We start from the raw sequence: 21,244 nt of genomic DNA, 5'->3' as shown, positions 1-21,244 counted from the left end.
ACATTATTATCTATGACTAATGTATGACGTCATTGGTCAAAGCCGACGGGTTGTATCCCCCGCTTCACTGGACCCAAAATTTCCCTGAGTACAAGACGCCTCTGCATTGTGATGCCACGTGACGGAAGAAACCGCTGTTGGTTGTGATTCCCCTAGTAGGCTGAGTGAGTTGCAGGTGCTCGGACGTCCAACTGTCGTGTGGTGCAAGCTGGTGGATTCACTTCACGACATCCCTTTGACACACTCATTGGACTGACCATTACGTGTTGAAATAAGTAATGATATCTTCTTGTACGAAAACTTAGTTTACGATTCGTTTTGTTGGGTTAACAGGACTGGAATGACGTGTTCTCTAATTTATTTGCACCATTCGAGGTTATGACAAACTTATGTCACTTATAATGTAAGTAGGCTGTTTATGTTTTCTTATTGGCAACGTTACGTAGCGCTCTCCACGAAAATCACTGGCTGTGCTGTGTGCAGTCTGTGGCTAGTTTGCATTGTTGTCTGCCATTTCGGATTTCTGAGGCGAGCTGTTGCCGACCGATCGATCGATAATGCTTCCCTGTTCACTAATTGTTTCACTGTCTACACCATTGTTTGACGCCCGCTCCATTTCCCTATGCACAGTTACCAAATTACTACTTTGAATATTAGTTAATTCATTACATGGTGGCGTTAACACACTGCTTTCGTCTTCACTGTCATTTCTCAGTTTACTTTGGAGCCTAGTGTTACGTTTTTCACACGCCATTATTGTCACAATATTTCACACGACAACACAGAAAAGCACAATTTGAAGAGCAAAAATAAGAGAACACATTAACATAGCACTGAAAATAATATCTAGTTAATTGCAAGCGCAGCTGCGAAATACTTGGTGCAAATCTACATGCATGCCACAACTGTTTTACTGTACAACAATGAAAGACTGCAACTACAAAGGAGATTCTCTCTACAATTACGCAATAGCAATAAACAAAATCTACACTAATTACACAAACTACAAGAAAAAATCAGAAGATTCCAGTGAGGTATCCTCGGCTAAGGGTCGACATATGAAACGTCCCCTTTGAAAAATTATGTACGACTGTGCTTAAACTGACACACAATATTTTTTTAGCGCAACGCAATCTGACTTTCAAAAATCCCTACAAAAGAATGGCCCTGACTAACATTAATCTATACCTTTCACAAATCACTTACCTCACCAAATATCTCCGTTACTCGAACTACTGCAATACAGCGAGCGCCACTACTGCCAGCTAAATAACAGATTCAAACTACGGAAGGCACTAACTACTAGTAGGCATAGTTAGCAAATGAAAGATTTTAATAGAGAACATTGTATTTACCTTAATAGTCATAATATATATAGCAGTTCATAACATCCATTCTTACAAATATCAAAACTCCGCCATTTCTCTCCCCACATCCACCACTGCTGGCGGCTCACCTCCAACTGCGCAACGCTACGCGCTGTTCACATCCAGCTGCCCAACACTACAATGGCAGACAACAATGCAAACTAGCCACAGACTGCACACAGCACAGCCAGTGATTTTCGTACAGAGCGCTACGTAACGTTGCCAATAAGAAAACATAAACAGCCTACTTACAATAAACCTACACAACCGGTTCCGCAACTTGGAAGTTGCTTCTTCTGGTGCAAATATCTGTACAAAATATTTTTTTTAATTAATGCATTTGTAAGTGACCTGAAGAAATACAGCTACAGCGGACCATCGCATATTTCATTCAGTTTCATTTTAATAGTTTTAACAACTGTATTTAAAAAAAAAAGCTGTTCGCTGTATGAATTGTCAAGCAATCATGTATAATCGATGAATGATTTAGAATATGGCACGGCAAAGGAATATGTTCGTGATTCTGCACAAGTTATTAGTGGCGACGATTAAGGGACCGTCGATGTTCGTGAAAATTTTCGCTGAATGCTGAAGGCGAAAAAAAAAATACACTTCAGGAAAATAATGTGGAGTGTAGTCGTGGATCGATAAGAGTGAGCTAGAGAAAGTGAAATGAAGAGAGATTTAAGGGTAATACAGATTTCATCATGGACATTTCATTTTGTTTCTCAAAGTTAGTGTAACAAAATGTCCTGTACAAGTCAGTATTATATTTTTATTCAACAGCTCTCCCAATGTCTCACATAGAAAAAATTTATCCTCTCGGTAGCGTTTTATGAAGAATGTCTGCTTTTACCAAGCACCATCAAAGTTAACGTTGTCCTCCCCAGTTTATGAAGATTATTCGCCTTATAATAATAAATGAAAAGCACCAGTTTGCTTTTGTTCTACAATATTATTTTTATTGCTAACCGGTTTTCGGCTTACAAGGCCATCTTCAGGCATTTACTGAGTATTATCACCAAAGAAGTTAAATGTTAGCAGACAACATTGGAAGAGAAGTAACACATCTAGAGTGAAGTAGAAACATACAGTGACTAACATCTTTGCAATGAAATAGTAAAAACTGAACAGTACATAAATAACAATGGAGTTGACAGGAAAACCTTTAGCACAAAATAAGAATAGCATGCCTACATAACAGTTTCTATTGATAAACAAAACTATTGAAATAAGATAAAATTAGTACTAGGCAAGGCTGCATCAAGAGGTATGAAACATGGAGAGTGATACACAACCAATTAAAAAAGAAGAGACAGTTGTCAATGTAAATACAGAATACACAAGGAACTTAAGCCATATCAATACAATAAACAGAAATTAATAAATGTAGGAAAATTGAGGTGTTTGAGGGAACCTACAGTTTGAGAGTGTGGTGGTACTGCATTTTAACATTAACATTATAATCAAAGCAGTGGCTGTATACCAGTTTACATTAAATAAATGAGCAAAGTAAAATATGAACAGTATTTGATGAGACAACTACAAGGGGAGTTAAACATGGACAGTAATACAAGTTAAAAGCAAACCCTTAACTATTGAAACTACAGCATATGTGGAATACAAAGACAACTGCAACAAATAAAACAACTTAATGACTACAGGAAAATGGGAATATGTAGGAAGAGAGAGTGTGGGAAGTAATGAACAACAAAGATGATTATATGAAGTTTAGGAGAGGGGAAGTGTTGAGTTGTGTCTGGTCATTTAGGATGAGATCTGGACTGTGAGCAAGATGTTTGTTAATTTCCAGGGCTTCCAGCAGGTTGAGTTTATGGCCTTTGTTTGCTAAGTGAAGTACATGGGACACTGGTTGGTAGTTGTGACCCTCACTCAGTACATGCTCAGCAAATGTAGAGTCTGAATTCTGCAACCTCCAGCTGCGTTCATGTTCAGCCAGCCTAGTTGATATGTCTCTGCCTGACTGACCAATGTAAAATTTGTCACAATCAGAACAGGTGATTTTGTATACCCCACTGTTGGCTAATAACTGGGTCTTATCTTTGCTATTAAAAACACACTGGGCTGTAGTGTTCCTGACATAGTAGGAAACCCTATACTTGCAGGATTTCAGTGCTTTGGCTAAAGTCTGTGATACCTGACCTAGAAATGGTATAGTACACCATTTCTTGTAGAACAAAAGCAAACTGGTACTTTTCATTTATTATTATAATGTTGTTCTACCAAGAACCGACGGAATATTCTGTTAATATTATTCGCCTTCTTTATTTTGTTGTTAAGGGATTTATGTTTATTTTGTACGATCGCTTCGTATGATGTATGAAGAAGCACTGCACTTCTTATGGAGCAGGGCACCAGCATATACAAGCAGTGCGTCCGGAGCACGGCAGCTACACCATGCGGGGGAAGTCCACCTGGCGAACGACTCCTTCGTTGGCCACCCACACCGAGCCAGAGCGCCCCTCCCGGATGACTCGAGTCAGCGCTTCGGCGATGAACTCAGGCCTGCAAACAATCGGCACACACCATCAAAGTCTCATATGCATGCCGCTACAGTCTACAACCTGCTACCTGCATCCATGTATAGCGGTTTCCAAAATTAAAGCAACAAACGGAAATTTTGCAAGATTGCGTTTATTTTGCAATCAAAGAGTGTAAACAGGTGATAGTATGTAAAGAATACAGAACGTTAAAACCTACGTTTCTAGCATTTGTAGACTTAGAGAAAGCTTTCGACAATGTTGACTGGAATACTCTCTTTCAAATTCTTAAGGTGGCAGGGGTAAAATACAGGGAGCGAAAGGCTATTTACAATTTGTACAGAAACCAGATGGCAGTTATAAGAGTCGAGGGACATGAAAGGGAAGCAGTGGTTAGGAAGGGAGTGAGACAGGGTTGTAGCCTATCCCCGATGTTATTCAATCTGTATATTGAGCAACCAGTGAAGGAAACGAAAGAAAAATTCGGAGTAGGTATTAAAATCCATGGGGAAGAAATGAAAACTTTGAGGTTCGCCGATGACATTGTAATTCTGTCAGAGACAGCAAAGGACCTGCAAGAGCAGCTGAACGGAATGGACAGTGTCTTGAAAGGAGGGTATAAGATGAACATCAACAAAAGCAAAACGAGGAAAATGGAATGTAGTCGAATTAAGTCGGGTGATGTTGCGGGAATTAGATTAGGAAATGAGACACTTAAAGTAGTAAAGGAGTTTTGCTATTTGGGGAGGAAAATAATTGATGATGGTCGAAGTAGAGAGGATATCAAATGTAGACTGGCAATGGCAAGGAAATCGTTTCTGAAGAAATTTGTTAACGTCGAGTATTGATTTAAGTGTCAGGAAGTCGTTTCTGAAAGTACACTCCTGGAAATTGAAATAAGAACACCGTGAATTCATTGTCCCAGGAAGGGGAAACTTTATTGACACATTCCTGGGGTCAGATACATCACATTATCACACTGACAGAACCACATGCACATAGACACAGGCAACAGAGCATGCACAATGTCGGCACTAGTACAGTGTATATCCACCTTTCGCAGCAATGCAGGCTGCTATTCTCCCATGGAGACGATCGTAGAGATGCTGGATGTAGTCCTGTGGAACGGCTTGCCATGCCATTTCCACCTGGCGCCTCAGTTGGACCAGCGTTCGTGCTGGACGTGCAGACCGCGTGAGACGACGCTTCATCCAGTCCCAAACATGCTCAATGGGGGACAGATCCGGAGATCTTGCTGGCCAGGGTAGTTGACTTACACCTTCTAGAGCACGTTGGGTGGCACGGGATACATGCGGACGTGCATTGTCCTGTTGGAACAGCAAGTTCTCTTGCCGGTCTAAGAATGGTAGAACGATGGGTTCGATGACGGTTTGGATGTACCGTGCACTATTCAGTGTCCCCTCGACGATCACCAGTGGTGTACGGCCAGTGTAGGAGATCGCTCCCCACACCATGATGCCGGGTGTTGGCCCTGTGTGCCTCGGTCGTATGCAGTCCTGATTGTGGCGCTCACCTGCACGGCGCCAAACACGCATACGACCATCATTGGCACCAAGGCAGAAGCGACTCTCATCGCTGAAGACGACACGTCTCCATTCGTCCCTCCATTCACGCCTGTCGCGACACCACTGGAGGCGGGCTGCACGATGTTGGGGCGTGAGCGGAAGACGGCCTAACGGTGTGCGGGACCGTAGCCCAGCTTCATGGAGACGGTTTCGAATGGTCCTCGCCGATACCCCAGGAGCAACAGTGTCCCTAATTTGCTAGGAAGTGGCGGTGCGGTCCCCTACGGCACTGCGTAGGATCCTACGGTCTTGGCGTGCATCCGTGCGTCGCTGCGGTCCGGTCCAAGGTCGACGGGCACGTGCACCTTCCGCCGACCACCGGCAACAACATCGATGTACTGTGGAGACCTCACGCCCCACGTGTTGAGCAATTCGGCGGTACGTCCACCCGGCCTCCCGCATGCCCACTATACGCCCTCGCTCAAAGTCCGTCAACTGCACATACGGTTCACGTCCACGCTGTCGCGGCATGCTACCAGTGTTAAAGACTGCGATGGAGCTCCGTATGCCACGGCAAACTGGCTGACACTGACGGCGGCGGTGCACAAATGCTGCGCAGCTAGCGCCATTCGACGGCCAACACCGTGGTTCCTGGTGTGTCCGCTGTGCCGTGCATGTGATCATTGCTTGTACAGCCCTCTCGCAGTGTCCGGAGCAAGTATGGTGTGTCTGACACACCGGTGTCAATGTGTTCTTTTTTCCATTTCCAGGAGTGTATTTGTATGGAGTGTAGCCATGAATGGATGTGAAACAGGGACGATAAATAGTTTAGACAAGAAGAGAATAGAAACTTTCGAAATGTGGTGCGACAGAAGAATGCTGAAGATTAGATGGGTAGATCACTTAACTAAAGAGGAGGTATTGAATAGAATTGGGGAGAAGAGGAGTTCAAATGGTTCAAATGGCTCTGAGCACTATGGGACTCAACATCTTAGGTCATAAGTCCCCTAGAACTTAGAACTACTTAAGCCTAACTAACCTAAGGACATCACACACACCCATGCCCGAGGCAGGATTCGAACCTGCGATCGCAGCAGTCCCGCGGTTCCGGACTGCAGCGCCAGAACCGCTAGACCACCGCGGCCGGCGGAGAAGAGGAGTGGCACAACTTGACCAGAAGAAGGGATAGGTTGGTAGGACATGTTCTGAGGCATCAAGGGATCACCAATTCAGTACTGGAGGGCAGCGTGGAGGGTAAAAATCGCAGAGAGAGACCAAGAGATGAATACACTAAGCAGATTCAGAAGGGTGTAGGCTGCAGTAGGTACTGGGAGATGAAGAAGCTTGCACAGGATAGAGTAGAATGGAGAGCTGCATCAAACCAGTCTCAGGACTACAGACCACAACAACAACAACAACAACAATAATAACTGCTTTGTGCACAACGGTAGACAAAACTTTTCTCCATTTTTTCCAACTTAAAGGATTTTCACGCACATTGCGACAACTCGTTAAGGGGCTCAGTATGGAGTGTGATCACCTCCGACAGCAATACAGGCCCGACAGCGACTGCACCTGCTGTGAACGATGTCATCAAACTCTTGTTGAGGCAATAACGCCCATTATTCCTGCAGAGCTAATCGCAACCCTTGAAGAGTGGGTAGTGGATGGTGATGTGATGCAACCTTTCTCCCTAGCGCATCCCAGACATACTGCGTGGGATGCGTGCAACATTTGCCTTTTTCGAGAAAACATCAACCACCTGTTCTCTAAGAGGTCACCGACCGAGGTAGCGCAGGGGTTACCACTCTGGACCCGCATTCGGGAGGAGGAAGGGCCAAACCCGCGTCCGGCCTTCCTGATTTAGGTTTTCCGTGATTTCCCTAAACTGCTCCAGGCAAATGCCGGGATGGTTCTTTTGAAAGGGCACGGCCGACTTCCTTCCCAGTCCTTCTCTAATCCGATGAGACTGATGACCTCGCTGTCAGGTCTCCTTCCCTGAACAAGCCAACCCTCTAAGAGGTCGAGCATTATCATTCATAAATATGAAGTCTGGGTCCACACCATCTCGCAACAACCGCACGTGAGGTCTCAAGATTTCGTCGCGATACCTGACAGCAGTTAAACCTTGCTGATTCACCTGTACAGTTTCATGAAAACTTCAAATGGCTCTGAGCACTATGGGACTTAACATCTGTGGTCATCAGTCCCCTATAACTGAGAACTACTTAAACCTAACTAACCTAAGGACATCACACACATCCGTGCCCGAGGCAGGATTCGAACCTGCGACCGTAGCAGTCGCGCAGTTTCGGACTGAGCGCCTAGAACCGCTCGGCTACCGCGGCCGGCTTCAAGAAAAGTTGTTCCAGTGGTCAACATAATCGCTGCCCACACCATTAGGGATCCCCTTCAGTACCGGTATCTTTCAACAGCGTTGGGATCCCGAAATCGTGTTCCACATTCTCTCCAGGTACAAATGCTTCGAGAATAATTCTCCAGACCAAATCAGGACTCATTTTCGAAAAGAATATTGGACCACTGTTCCACCATCCAGTTGGCATGCTGACGACTCCACTCTAGACGTCCCCTTGGTGAAGATGCGTCAGAGGTAGACATACAGCAGGTCTCCAGCAATAAAGGCCAGTGTGCCAAAGCCTTCTGTACACCGTTCGCCTCGCTACAACACGTCCAGTGGATGCTGCGAGGCCAGATGTCAGTTACTGCGCAGCACTACGGCGGTACCTTCGCGCCCTTACAACCAAATAACAGTCCTCTCTTTCCGATATCAAAAAAGGATGGCCCTAGCCTGGTCTTCAGGATACTGTTTCATTCTCCATAAACTGGCGCCACATCCGAGAAATTATACGCCGGCCAGAGTGGCCGAGCGGTTCTAGGCGCTTCAGTCTGGAACCGCGCGACTGCTACAGTAGCAGATTCGAATCCTGCCTCGGGCATGGATGTTTGTGATGTCCTTAGGTTAATTATGTTTAAGTAGTTCTAAGTTCTAGGGGACTGGTGACCTCAGCAGTTAAGTCCCATAGTGCTCAGAGCCATTTGAACCATTTTTTGGGCAAATCTTTCAATTAAGCTGAAATCCTAAATCTGTCTTATTGCTAAACGAGCAAAGCAAACGGAGGAAGTTCTGCCACTGTATCTTAGCAGCGAATGATCGGGAAGCCTACTGTTTAATTACCAGCACTTATTTGGCTGTTTCGCTTCACATATAGAATGTACCTTCGGCAAGAGAATTCACCATCCCATTGTCTACAAATTTCTACTTGCCCAAAATCTGCTTAGAGCTGACATCGAGAAATTTCGCTGTATGGTCACCATCACTGTCGCTGTACCATCGCCACATTCTCATCATATCCATGACCGTATCATCTCGTGTCATATTAAATAATGTTCTGCAGTAACTCATCTTTACGAAAGAAAGTCTTCATTGTACAGAAACGTGCTAGGGGAATAATGTGTGGTGCTCACCCACGATCATCTTGTAGTCATCTGTTTAAGGAGTTGGGCATTCTGATTACTACTTCACAGTACTGAAATGATAATTAAATAGACACCCTAGCTGCAAGCAGGCGTTGATATACTTTATTGGGGACATGTTGAAAATGTGTGCCCCGACCGGGACTCGAACCCGGGATCTCCTGCTTACATGGCAGACGCTCTATCCCTCTGAGCCACCGCGGGCACAGAGAATAGTGCGTCTGCAGGGACTTATCCCATGCACGCTCCCCATGAGATCCACATTCCCAACATGTCCACACCACTACATACGTAGTGCGCCTAATAGATGTTTGCCCATCATACTCATTACTCGTGGCAGATTAATCTACCAAGTCCCGTACTTCACAGTACAGTAATTCCCTCATGAAATTTGTTGTAAGTAATCTACTATAGTTCAAGAGGAGCGATGAGGTACATAATTACAATATCAGAAGGAGAAATGACGTTCATTACTCCACATTAAGGTTGCCTTTAGCAGGAAAATGGGTCCACAATGCTGCAACAAAAAAGTTTTGATCACTTACCAAGTGATAAAAAATTGAGGACGTTTCTCCTTGACAACTCATTCTGTTCCATAGAAGAATTTCTATTATTGTAATGTGTAAGAGGTGGTGACTAGGAATTACTAACTCACATCTGTATATCTTACTTTCTTTTTATAAATTAAAAAACTTCTAAATTTTCAGAATGTAATGATACGTACAAATTAATTTGCATTCTGAATGTATAGTGACTTGTTACATGTCGTTATGATCTATTGTGCTAAATGATCTATGGAACATGTTACTCAATAACTAACTCTCCATCGACATCACCATCACCACACCACCACTGTCACAATCATTGTCACCATACTAGAGATGGGGGATCCGCTCTTGAACTAATTCATAGAGTTGAATCTTTCAAAGGAGTGAACAATCAGTGATTCAGAAAAAAAGAACGGTAGCTCCAAACGTTTCCCACGGCAGAGAGAGAGAGAGAGAGAGACGGAGCATATCAGCAGCGCCTCTGCTGGCCACAGCACAGTGCACGCCACACAACACAGCCAGCGCCGGCCTCTGCCCTGCTTCTACCTTGGCTGCCTGCATTTTGCAGTGCCCCATTGGATTTTGTGTTCACATATGCCGTGCCGTCTCTGTGCGTCGTCTGCCGCGTGCAGTGTCTGGCGCAGCTTAACTTTGCATCGCACTCTGTCGGCGATTGTTTCAGTCGCACGTCCTGCCCTCTGGGCGGTTGATGCGAGCAACAGGACAGAGAGCCACCTAGCGGATAACATAGGAACTACTTGCAACAACCTGCTCGCAAGGGAACAGACGATTTGTCTCGGAGCGGGTGAGTGGTGGCTGTTCACCGCTCCCCCCACCCACGGAACTCGCCCGCTCAACGCTCACCCCGTCGACTCTAGCCAGAGCATTGAGCAAAGCAACTCAGGTGTCACTCTGGTCTCTGCGGTCTTAGCTCACGCAGTAATACAGCTCGCGGCTCGACCTGCTCGACTCAGTGCTTCTGCATCGGAGTTCGTCTCTACTGGATATTGTTCTTCGTAGTAATACCACTATGTATATTACATTATTATGTTATGTATACATCATTTGTTTTTATTTTATTTTTATTTGTTTAAACTGCTCAGATTGGGTTCCTGACGACTCCTCTTACTATAGGATTTTTATTATGGACACTCGAATTTACGCTTTAATTACGAGCGAACCGATAAACGTATCGCAAAATGTGATACACCAATATTTTCCTTGTTTTATTCTGCGTAAGGCTATATGCAGCACTTTCGTTTTACAGTCAAATTTATATTTTTTTTTCTTATTCTGGTACGGATTTTGCGAGTTTAGGCGTCTTCGGAAGGAAACGTTCACTTTAAAAATATATGGCTTGCGATGTATTTGTATGAGGTTAATGAAATTTTAATACATTATAGGCAAATATATTGTTAATGTAAATCTCAAGTTACAACATTTTCCGATCACCCAAAAAACCACGATAGTGCAAAATAAATCAATAATCAAAAACTTTGTCATATCGTGGAAATTTCAATAAACAATACAAAATTCTTACTCGTTATCTGTGTTACTTCAAAATAGGATCAAATAAGATCAAAATACAGGTATAGTACTGGAATAAACCAAGTTTAAAGGGCAATGTGCCTTCCATTTATTTTCTATTGTAAATGAGTGGTGAGTCATGAAAAAGAGCTAATTCATTTCAGGGAGTGAACAGTTCTGATCCAATCTCTGAAAAGAACAGTTTTGCCCATCTCTACACCATACTGCGACCATACTGTCACCATCACTGTCACTATTGCCATCACCTTGACATGAGAATACTATCACCATGTCCATGACTGTCACTATCTCCATCATCCAACCATCAGTGTACCATCTCTACAGTCAGAATCATTGTCGCTGTCAGCACACTTTTGTCATTGTCACCATCAGTGTCACTGTCACCACGACACTGTACCATCACTATCAACATCACCAACACTTCATCTACTTCATCACTGTCACCACCATGATCACTGTCATCATGTGTCACCATACCATCACTGTCACCATCACCATATTGTGACCATATTGTCACTGTCATCACCAACACGTCATCACTGTATCATCATCAACATGATCACTGTCACTGTACCATCACTGTGACTGCTGTCATGGAATAACTATAACATCACCACCAACATGACCTTCACTGTCAACATCTTTGTCACCATCATTATCACTCTCATTGTCTCCATCACCATCACTGTATCATCACTGTACCACCAGTGTCACCATCACCAACACTGTCACTGTTACCATCACTATGACCACCACCCTACCATCAGTGTATTGTCCTTGTCATCATCGCCATCACCATCACTTTTGTCACTGACACTGCACCATCATCATCACTGTCATTGCCATTGTTACTATCACCACACAATTACAATATCACCACCATCACTGTCAATGCCACCTTCACCTTCACCATTACTTTCATCATCATCTCGACTGTCACCATCACTAATAGTATACCAGCACTGTATGACCTCTGTCACTATCATCAACACTTTGACTGTCAGTGTCACTGTAACTGTCACCATCACCATCACCCTACCATCGGGATACTGTCACTGTCAACGTAACCATTACTGGCACTGTTACTGCACCATCATCATCAATCTCATCACACCATCACTTTACTGTCACTATCACTATTAACATCACCTTCACCATCACTATCACCACCACAGACACTCTCACTCTCACCATCACCATTGCCATTCCATCACTGTACCATCACCGTAATCATACCATGACCACACTATCACCATCATTGTCGCCATCACTGCCATCATCACATTATGGTTACTGTACTCTGGCCATTACCATCATTGTTGTCATCCAAATTACCAAAGGAAATCATTTTCATTGTATTTTATGCTGTTATTTTTGTCTTTAAACCGTAAAAACACTATCAAAACTTATTTTTTCTGTTTGCCTAAAAGCAGCAAATTGGATGCAGTTAACCTGCTTACTCAACATGCAGGAGCATGGGTGGATGTGTGTGTGGGGAGGGGGGAAGGGAAGATACCACGACACCCATAAACCTTCTATCAGTTTACAACAGACAATTTTAACTTAAAATTATGAATATAATGTTAACAGTAGCTGAGGACTGACAGATAAGAAAACACTAAAAATGCTGTCAATGTCACCTACTCATAGTCAATACTCTAGGAGTTCATCACAGACTTCTGCTTTGCATTGTAATCTGAACTTGTTTTACCACCCACTGACATCCTTGTTTCTTACCATGCGTTCATTCACTCTCTTAGTGGGACTAATGGGTCTTCAGTATTGGTCAACCTTCCCCTGTGTATTCAGCTGACGCAGTGCTAATGCATACGATACAGCTTGGCTGTAAGGCTGCCTTTGCGACAGCTGTTTGCCCACCCCTTTCCACCTGTGCTAAAAAGCGTCCAGTTGCACACAGGCAGATCATCTTTGTCCCAACCATCGGTGTATCCTCTTGACACATGTCTCTGAGTTTTCACGGTGTTTCGAACCCTTGACTGGGAAACTTTAACATACTTCGATAGGGTATGAGGGACAGTAGACATTTTTTTAGTTTTAAAGTTGGCCAGTCTGGGGAGGGAGGGGTGGAGCGGCCAGACACCCCAAGCCTATGTATAGTCGCCATTCATCTCTCTTTTTCATTTCCAGTCTCCTTTTTTGCTCCCACTGCCATTATCTCCATCCACATGTCTTTCTCTTTTACTGCCACTGGCTCTCACTGGCCACCACTTTCTCCTCACTATTTGACTCCCATTGTCATTGTCTGTATCCAACAGTGGTGTACACGTTCCGCTTTTAACACGCCCATGCTTGCCCGGTGGCCAGGCGGGCAGGCCGCCGCGCGTTGTCAACAGAACGGGCAGGTTGCTTCACTCCCAGCCAAGCCAAGCACAACCCAACCCGGGCAGGCTGCGGGAAACTTGCTTGCCTGCCCCATATTACTGCTGAGCTGCGCTACGCAGCCGTTTAGACTGCGCGCGTCATTGTCGTATTATGAACCTTAATTATAAATTTTTATTTTACCTAAGCACCAAAAGACAAACCCCAACACACACACACACACACATACATATATATATATATATATATATATATATATATATATATATATATATATATTAATTTCAAGTCAAAAAATATTGGGTTCTATTTGTACATTCTTCCTTTACGCGTATATTTCGGGCTTATTATCTATATAAATAAAAATGAATTGCCAAATGTGTTGATAAGCGTAAAACTCGAGAATGGCTGGACCAATTCGGCAAATTTTTTTTTCTGTGTTCGTAATTCTCAGGACAAGGTTTTTATGAAATAAAATTTGCACACATGTCGTAACATAGTCGAGGTTCCCGAATAAGTACTTAAGACCTTTTTACATAGTTTGCATTGAGACACACCTACCGATTTATTTGAAGCGGCCTCATAAACACACGACAACGTTTCCCATGCGGCACTTGTACTCCGTTTCCTTATCAGCATGTATTCGTCAGTTGTCAATTTTTTTTTAATCTCACTAAAGTTCGACCTATTCATTGTGCTGTCACCACCGTTGCGATAAATGAACTGCGGACTAACTACCTGGCTACTCTAGTCACGGTAGCTTGACAGCGCAACCTGTTGTCAGGCGCAGCAAGCTGAGCGGGTCCCGTGAAGCTTGGCAGGCCTGCGGGAACCCAGGTAGCCCGGGCTTGCGGGAGCCCAAGTCGGCCGCATTACCCACTATGCCTCAGTACACGCGCACTCTTGTGTTTACGTCGAGGCAGGCTGACCTGCATGAATGGTTGCAGAGGAGCTAGGGGCAAGCAGGTTGCAAGGGGAATTTGTACACCTCTAGTATCCAACTCTCCTTCTCTTTCACTTCCACTTTCTCTCTCACCATCACACTTTTTTTTCTCCTCCACTGCCACTGCCTCTCTTCCAACATCACCGTGTCCCTGCTACTCTCATTTAACACCTAAAAGCGCGAATATGTTCGCATCCCAAAATTTTTGATAAGTAAGACGAAATGATGATTGAGGCAGCTGGTTCCCCATTTTTGTGCCAGAGTCTTCTAGAAAGAAACATATCCGCCTTTCTTGTTCTCCGACAGTAGCATTTTTCAGCTGGTTCCGTCTTTTCCCTCTTAAAGCAGGGTGTGCTGTTTATATAAAACGGTCTGTAGGTGAATAAAGTTTTGAGAGTTTCAACAAAGATAAAGAGTCAGCCATCAGCTGCAGGTAATATTGCAGGCCTTGTATCTGGAAAGTTTGGAGATAGCATGTTCGTGGAATGTTCCATTAAGCAGATCTTTCTTTCATTGGGCCAGCGACATGAGGCGCTGCCCACCTTGCATGAAAACAATGGTTGCCACTTAGCTGCGCTCTTCCAGATCTCACGGTGCACCTGACATGCCCTCTGGGAGATTTTCTTCCTAGAAGAGTGGGCTGAGGATGAAGGTGTCTGTGAATCCATACCATACAGTCACATATGACGAGTGCAATGGCTCTTCATGCACGACATGCAGATGAACAGTGCCCCAAATTCTGCAGTTCTGTGTATTCGTTACCCCCTGACGACAATGAGGTTTCAGTTGCTGTACCATACGGATCTTGTATGGGTACTAGTGTAAAATAGAGCACAAAAATTCCCGTACTGTTGACCAGGAGACAGAGAATTCTTGTGGCACTGCGCGGGCACTGTCATTACCCAGGGCATCTACATCTACATCTACATCCATACTCCGCAAGCCACCTGACGGTGTGTGGCGGAGGGTACCTTGAGTACCTCTATCGGTTCTCCCTTCTATTCCAGTCTCGTATTTTTCGTGGAAAGAAGGATTGTCGGTATGCCTCTGTGTGGGCTCTAATCTCTCTGATTTTATCCTCATAGTCTCTTCGCGAGATATACGTAGGAGGGAGCAATATACTGCTTGACTCTTCGGTGAAGGTATGTTCTCGAAACTTTGACAAAAGCCCGTACCGAGCTACTGAGCGTCTCTCCTGCAGAGTCTTCCACTGGAGTTTATCTATCATCTCCGTAACGCTTTCGCCATTACTAAATGATCCTGTAACGAAGCGCGCTGCTCTCCGTTGGATCTTCTCTATATCTTCTATCAACCCATCTGATACGGATCCCACACTGCTGAGCAGTATTCAAGCAGTGGGCGAACAAGTGTACTGTAACCTACTTCCTTTGTTTTCGGATTGCATTTCCTTAGGATTCTTCCAATGAATCTCAGTCTGGCATCTGCTTTACCGACGATCAACATTATATGATCATTCCATTTTAAATCACTCCTAATGCGTACTCCCAGATAATTTATGGTATTAACTGCTTGCAGTTGCTGACCTGCTATTTTGTAGCTAAATGGTAAAGGATCTATCATTCTGTGTATTCGCAGCACATTACATTTGTCTACATTGAGATTCAATTGCCATTCCCTGCACCATGCGTCAATTCGCTGCAGATCCTCCTGCATTGCAGAACAATTTTCCATTGTTACAACCTCTCGATACACCACAGCATCATCTGCAAAAAGCCTCAGTGAACTTCCGATGTCATCCACGAGGTCATTTATGTATATTGTGAATAGCAACGGTCCTATGACACTCCCCTGCGGCACACCTGAAATCACTCTTAGTTCGGAAGACTTCTCTCCATTGAGAATAACATGCTGCGTCCTGTTATCTAGGAACTCCTCAATCCAATCACACAATTGGTCTGATAGTCCATATGCTCTTACTTTGTACATTAAACGACTGTGGGGAACTGTATCGAACGCCTTGCGGAAGTCAAGAAACACGGCATCTACCTGGGAACCCGTGTCTACGGCCCTCTGAGTCTCGTGGACGAATAGCGCGAGCTGGGTTTCACACGACCGTCTTTTTCGAAACCCATGCTGATTCCCACAGAGTAGATTTCTAGTCTCCAGAAAAGTCATTATACTCGAACACAATACGTGTTCCGAAATTCTACAACTGATCGACGTTAGAGATATAGGTCTACAGTTCTGCACATCTGTTCGACGTCCCTTCTTGAAAACGGGGATGACCTGTGCCCTTTTCCAATCCTTTGGAACGCTACGCCCTTCTAGAGACCTACGGTACACCGCTGCAAGAAGGGGGGCAAGCTCATTCGCGTACTCTGTGTAAAATTGAACTGGTATCCCATCACATCAGGTCCAGAGGCCTTTCCTCTTTTGAGCGATTTTAATTGTTTCTCTATCCCTCTGTCGTCTATTTCGATATCTACCGTTTTGTCATCTGTGTGACAATCTAGAGAAGGAACTACAGTGCAATCTTCCTCTGTGAAACAACTTTGGAAAAAGACATTTGTGTATGGTCAGTTAAAGCAACAGAAACCTCGTCAACAACTTTCACTGAGACAGAACGTCTTCCTCTTCCAGGTGCCACACCAAGCTCACCATGACTTCCGTTTTCATTGTCATCTTCTTTAAACCATTTAATGATATGAACCCTCTCCTCAGACTTTTCAGCCAGCGATACCCTCTCAATGCAGCACAGTAATTGCTCCTCTTCACATAAAACCAGAGCACAGGTCCTCTTCTCGACAGTGACAGCATGTCATGTGACAGTGTGGGTCTCATACAGTCATACAGTGTACAGCGCCAGATTTGCACCTCGTGTCCAAAATTGGAACTAATTTTTTTTCCAGTGTAAATCGATTCCGCATTCTCGTATATTAGCACATCTGCCACATTTTGCAGTCTTACCATAATCACAGCCCACACTGGATCTGCGTGAGTAGCTGCACTTTAATTATAGCCACCTGGTACGAATGGAGCTCGTGACAAAGTGACTGCATTTCACACTGAATGAAATTGAAGTACACTCCTGGAAATTGAAATAAGAACACCGTGAATTCATTGTCCCAGGAAGGGGAAACTTTATTGACACATTCATGGGGTCAGATACATCACATGATCACACTGACAGAACCACAGGCACATAGACACAGGCAACAGAGCATGCACAATGTCGGCACTAGTACAGTGTATATCCACCTTTCGCAGCAATGCAGGCTGCTATTCTCCCATGGAGACGATCGTAGAGATGCTGGATGTAGTCCTGTGGAACGGCTTGCCATGCCATTTCCACCTGGCGCCTCAGTTGGACCAGCGTTCGTGCTGGACGTGCAGACCGCGTGAGACGACGCTTCATCCAGTCCCAAACATGCTCAATGGGGGACAGATCCGGAGATCTTGCTGGCCAGGGTAGTTGACTTACACCTTCTAGAGCACGTTGGGTGGCACGGGATACATGCGGACGTGCATTGTCCTGTTGGAACAGCAAGTTCCCTTGCCGGTCTAGGAATGGTAGAACGATGGGCTCGATGACGGTTTGGATGTACCGTGCACTATTCAGTGTCCCCTCGACGATCACCAGTGGTGTACGGCCAGTGTAGGAGATCGCTCCCCACACCATGATGCCGGGTGTTGGCCCTGTGTGCCTCGGTCGTATGCAGTCCTGATTGTGGCGCTCACTTGCACGGCGCCAAACACGCATACGACCATCATTGGCACCAAGGCAGAAGCGACTCTCATCGCTGAAGACGACACGTCTCCATTCGTCCCTCCATTCACGCCTGTCGCGACACCACTGGAGGCGGGCTGCACGATGTTGGGGCGTGAGCGGAAGACGGCCTAACGGTGTGCGGGACCGTAGCCCAGCTTCATGGAGACGGTTGCGAATGGTCCTCGCCGATGCCCCAGGAGCAACAGTGTCCCTAATTTGCTGGGAAGTGGCGGTGCGGTCCCCTACGGCACTGCGTAGGATCCTACGGTCTTGGCGTGCATCCGTGCGTCGCTGCGGTCCGGTCCCAGGTCGACGGGCACGTGCACCTTCCGCCGACCACTGGCGACAACATCGATGTACTGTGGAGACCTCACGCCCCACGTGTTGAGCAATTCGGCGGTACGTCCACCCGGCCTCCCGCATGCCCACTATATGCCCTCGCTCAAAGTCCGTCAACTGCACATACGGTTCACGTCCACGCTGTCGCGGCATGCTACCAGTGTTAAAGACTGCAATGGAGCTCCGTATGCCACGACAAACTGGCTGACACTGACGGCGGCGGTGCACAAATGCTGCGCAGCTAGCGCCATTCGACGGCCAACACCGCGGTTCCTGGTGTGTCCGCTGTGCCGTGCGTGTGATCATTGCTTGTACAGCCCTCTCGCAGTGTCCGGAGCAAGTATGGTGGGTCTGACACACCGGTGTCAATGTGTTCTTTTTTCCATTTCCAGGAGTGTAGTTTAGGCGCAAGCATAAGAATAATGGAAGAAACTTGTGCATTCAGAGCAGCAGAGGTACAGTGCCACAGGGCTACCACACAGTACCTGTTGATGTGAGTGGCAGACAGGAGTTGGGCCAGAGGCTGCTTGATGTAGTCGTGCATCAGGTGCTCTGGAGAGTCCAGCAGCAGTGGTGACTCAGAAGGGCCCGGACACAGGGCTACTACGGACACGCCCGTCTTATCCACGTACGTGGCATCCTGTAACAGGGTGACTTTAACGTACTACACGCCCCTGGTAGAAGGCAGAACTGCCAAAGCTGCATCACTCAACACCACGCCACCCTATCCATCCACCCCTCCATGAAATTACCTTTCTGGAAATTTTTCTCCACAGATTGGATGGATGGATGGATATGTTGTTATGGGCGCTCAACAGTGTAGTCTTTAGCGCCCGAAAACCCACAGATTGAGCGGATTTTATAATTTATGTAAGTTGGTTTGAAAGAAGTCAAGCATTGTTGAAACTAGTGTGAGGTGTAAAAAATAATATTTTGAAGTGCATTTGAAAGTGAATATAGACGTTTAGAAAAGGAGAGTGACAAATTGTCCGTAAATGTGTGCTTTACTTGGGTAAAGATTAATGCTGCCTATGGGAAAATTAAAGAGACCTTTCGGGGAAAAAAGAGAGGCAGCTTTATGAATATCGAGGGCTTAGAAAGAAAACTAGCACTTAGCAAAGGAAGGAAGGCTGAACGATGAAAGAAATATACGTGATGTAAGGGGTATAAATGCAGATATTTATGTTGGTTACTGAGAACAGTGTACTGAACAACATTAGATAACTATTCACTTCAGTCACAGACTAATACTTGTAGTTATTAGGAGTACTATGTTGTCAGGTTGGTTAGTACCTCCACGTGCATGTGGCAAGAGAAGCCATTAGTGGTATTCCCCATAGCAGCAGGTCATATGCTGAAGTGTGGAAGCCTGGGTGTAAAATGGTTAGACTATACTGACAGGCGTAGTCCATTCGGTGGTGCAGTGACGACCATGCAGAAAACATTAGGTAGTAATTTATGTGTTGTGTCTGTGGGAAAACAGCTAGACACAGAGAAGAAAAAATTATCACCCTGAAGTGGGTATATATTAAGGTACCAATGATCATAATATTTGTTCTTATACCCTCAATACGTTGTACAGAGGGGTGTGATGGGAGATAAGATACTATGATAAGAATATGACTGATCATTGTTGGACCTAAGTCGAAGTAAGCGCCGTAGCATACATTCCATTCCGTTAGAATTACTGAGATCCGTGTGAGAGCCAGAAAAATATATTCCACCTCTTATATGAGATACGCTATGTGATCAAAAGAATCCAGATACCTGGCTGAAAATGACTTACAAGTTCGTGGTGCCCTCTATCGGTAATGCTGGAATTCAATATGGTGTTGGCCCACCCTTTGCCTTGATAGTAGCTTCCACTCTCGCAGGCATATGGTCAACCATGTCCTGGAAGGTTTCTTGGGGAATGGCAACCCATCCTTCACGGAGTGTGCGCTGAGGAATGGATCGCTGTCCGTCGGAGAGGTCTGGCACGAATTCGGCGTTCCAAAACATCCCAAAGGTGTTCTGTAGGATTCAGGTCAGGACTCTGTGCAGGCCAGTCCATTACAGGAATGTTATTTCGCGTAACCACTCCACCACAGGCTGTGCATTATGAACAGGAGCTCGATCGTGTTGAAAGATGCAATCGCCATCCCTGAATTGCTCTTGAACAGTGGGAAGCAAGCTGGTGCTTAAAACATCAATGTAGGCCTATACTGTGTTAGTGCCACGCAAAACAACAAGGGGTGCAAGGCCCCTCCATGAAAAACACGAACACACCACAACGACACCGCCTCCAGATTTTACTGTTGGCACTACACACCCTGACAGATGATGTTCACCGGGCATTCGCCATGCCCACACGCTGCCATCCGATCACCACATTGTGTACTGTGATTCACTCCACACAAAGTTTTTCCACTGTTCAATCGTCCAATGTCTACACTCCTTACACCAAGTGAGGCGTTGTTTGGCATTTATCAGCGTGATGTGTGGCTTATGAGCAGCCGCTCGAACATGAAATCCAAGTTTTCTCACCTCCCGCCTAACTGTCATAGTACTTGCAGTGGATCCTGATGCAGTTTGGAATTCCTGTGTTATGCTCTGGATAGATGTCTGTCTACTACACACTACGGCCTTCTTCAACTGTCGGTGATCTCTGGCAGTCAACAGACGAGGTAGGCCTGTACGGTTTTGTGCTGTACGTGTCTTTTCACGTTTTCACTTCACTATCACATCGGAAACAGTGGACCTACGGATGTTTAGGAGTATGATACAAGTGACACCCAATCACCTGACCACGTTCGAAGTCCGTGAGTTCCACGGAGCGCCCCATTCTGCTCCCTCGCGATGTCTAATGACTACTGAGGTCGCTGATATGGAGTACCTAGCAGTAGGTGGCAGCGCAATGCACCTAAT

General features: G+C 45.3%; 1 protein-coding gene and 1 non-coding gene across 2 annotated transcripts in view; both read right to left on the bottom strand.

Moving 5' to 3' along the window:
* Positions 1 to 3,641: 3,641 nt before the first annotated feature.
* LOC126106610 (15-hydroxyprostaglandin dehydrogenase [NAD(+)]-like) overlaps positions 3,642 to 21,244 on the bottom strand; it is a 128,426-nt gene continuing 110,823 nt past the window's right edge. Inside the window, exons 6-7 of the mRNA XM_049912957.1 lie at positions 18,823 to 18,977; positions 3,642 to 3,893 (exon numbers count right to left, since the gene is read on the bottom strand). Of these exons, the coding sequence (XP_049768914.1) occupies positions 3,779 to 3,893; positions 18,823 to 18,977 (270 nt within the window). The 3' untranslated portion in view covers positions 3,642 to 3,778. The remainder of the gene's footprint in view (positions 3,894 to 18,822; positions 18,978 to 21,244) is intronic.
* Trnat-ugu (transfer RNA threonine (anticodon UGU)) lies at positions 9,020 to 9,094 on the bottom strand. The gene has a single exon. It is a non-coding gene; the product is annotated as a tRNA-Thr (tRNA).

The sequence above is a fragment of the Schistocerca cancellata genome, chromosome 10 (assembly GCF_023864275.1).
Source record: "Schistocerca cancellata isolate TAMUIC-IGC-003103 chromosome 10, iqSchCanc2.1, whole genome shotgun sequence".
Lineage (NCBI taxonomy): Eukaryota > Metazoa > Arthropoda > Insecta > Orthoptera > Acrididae > Schistocerca > Schistocerca cancellata.
Note: the sequence above shows the minus strand (reverse complement) of the source record. Positions and strands in the feature narration are given on the sequence as shown.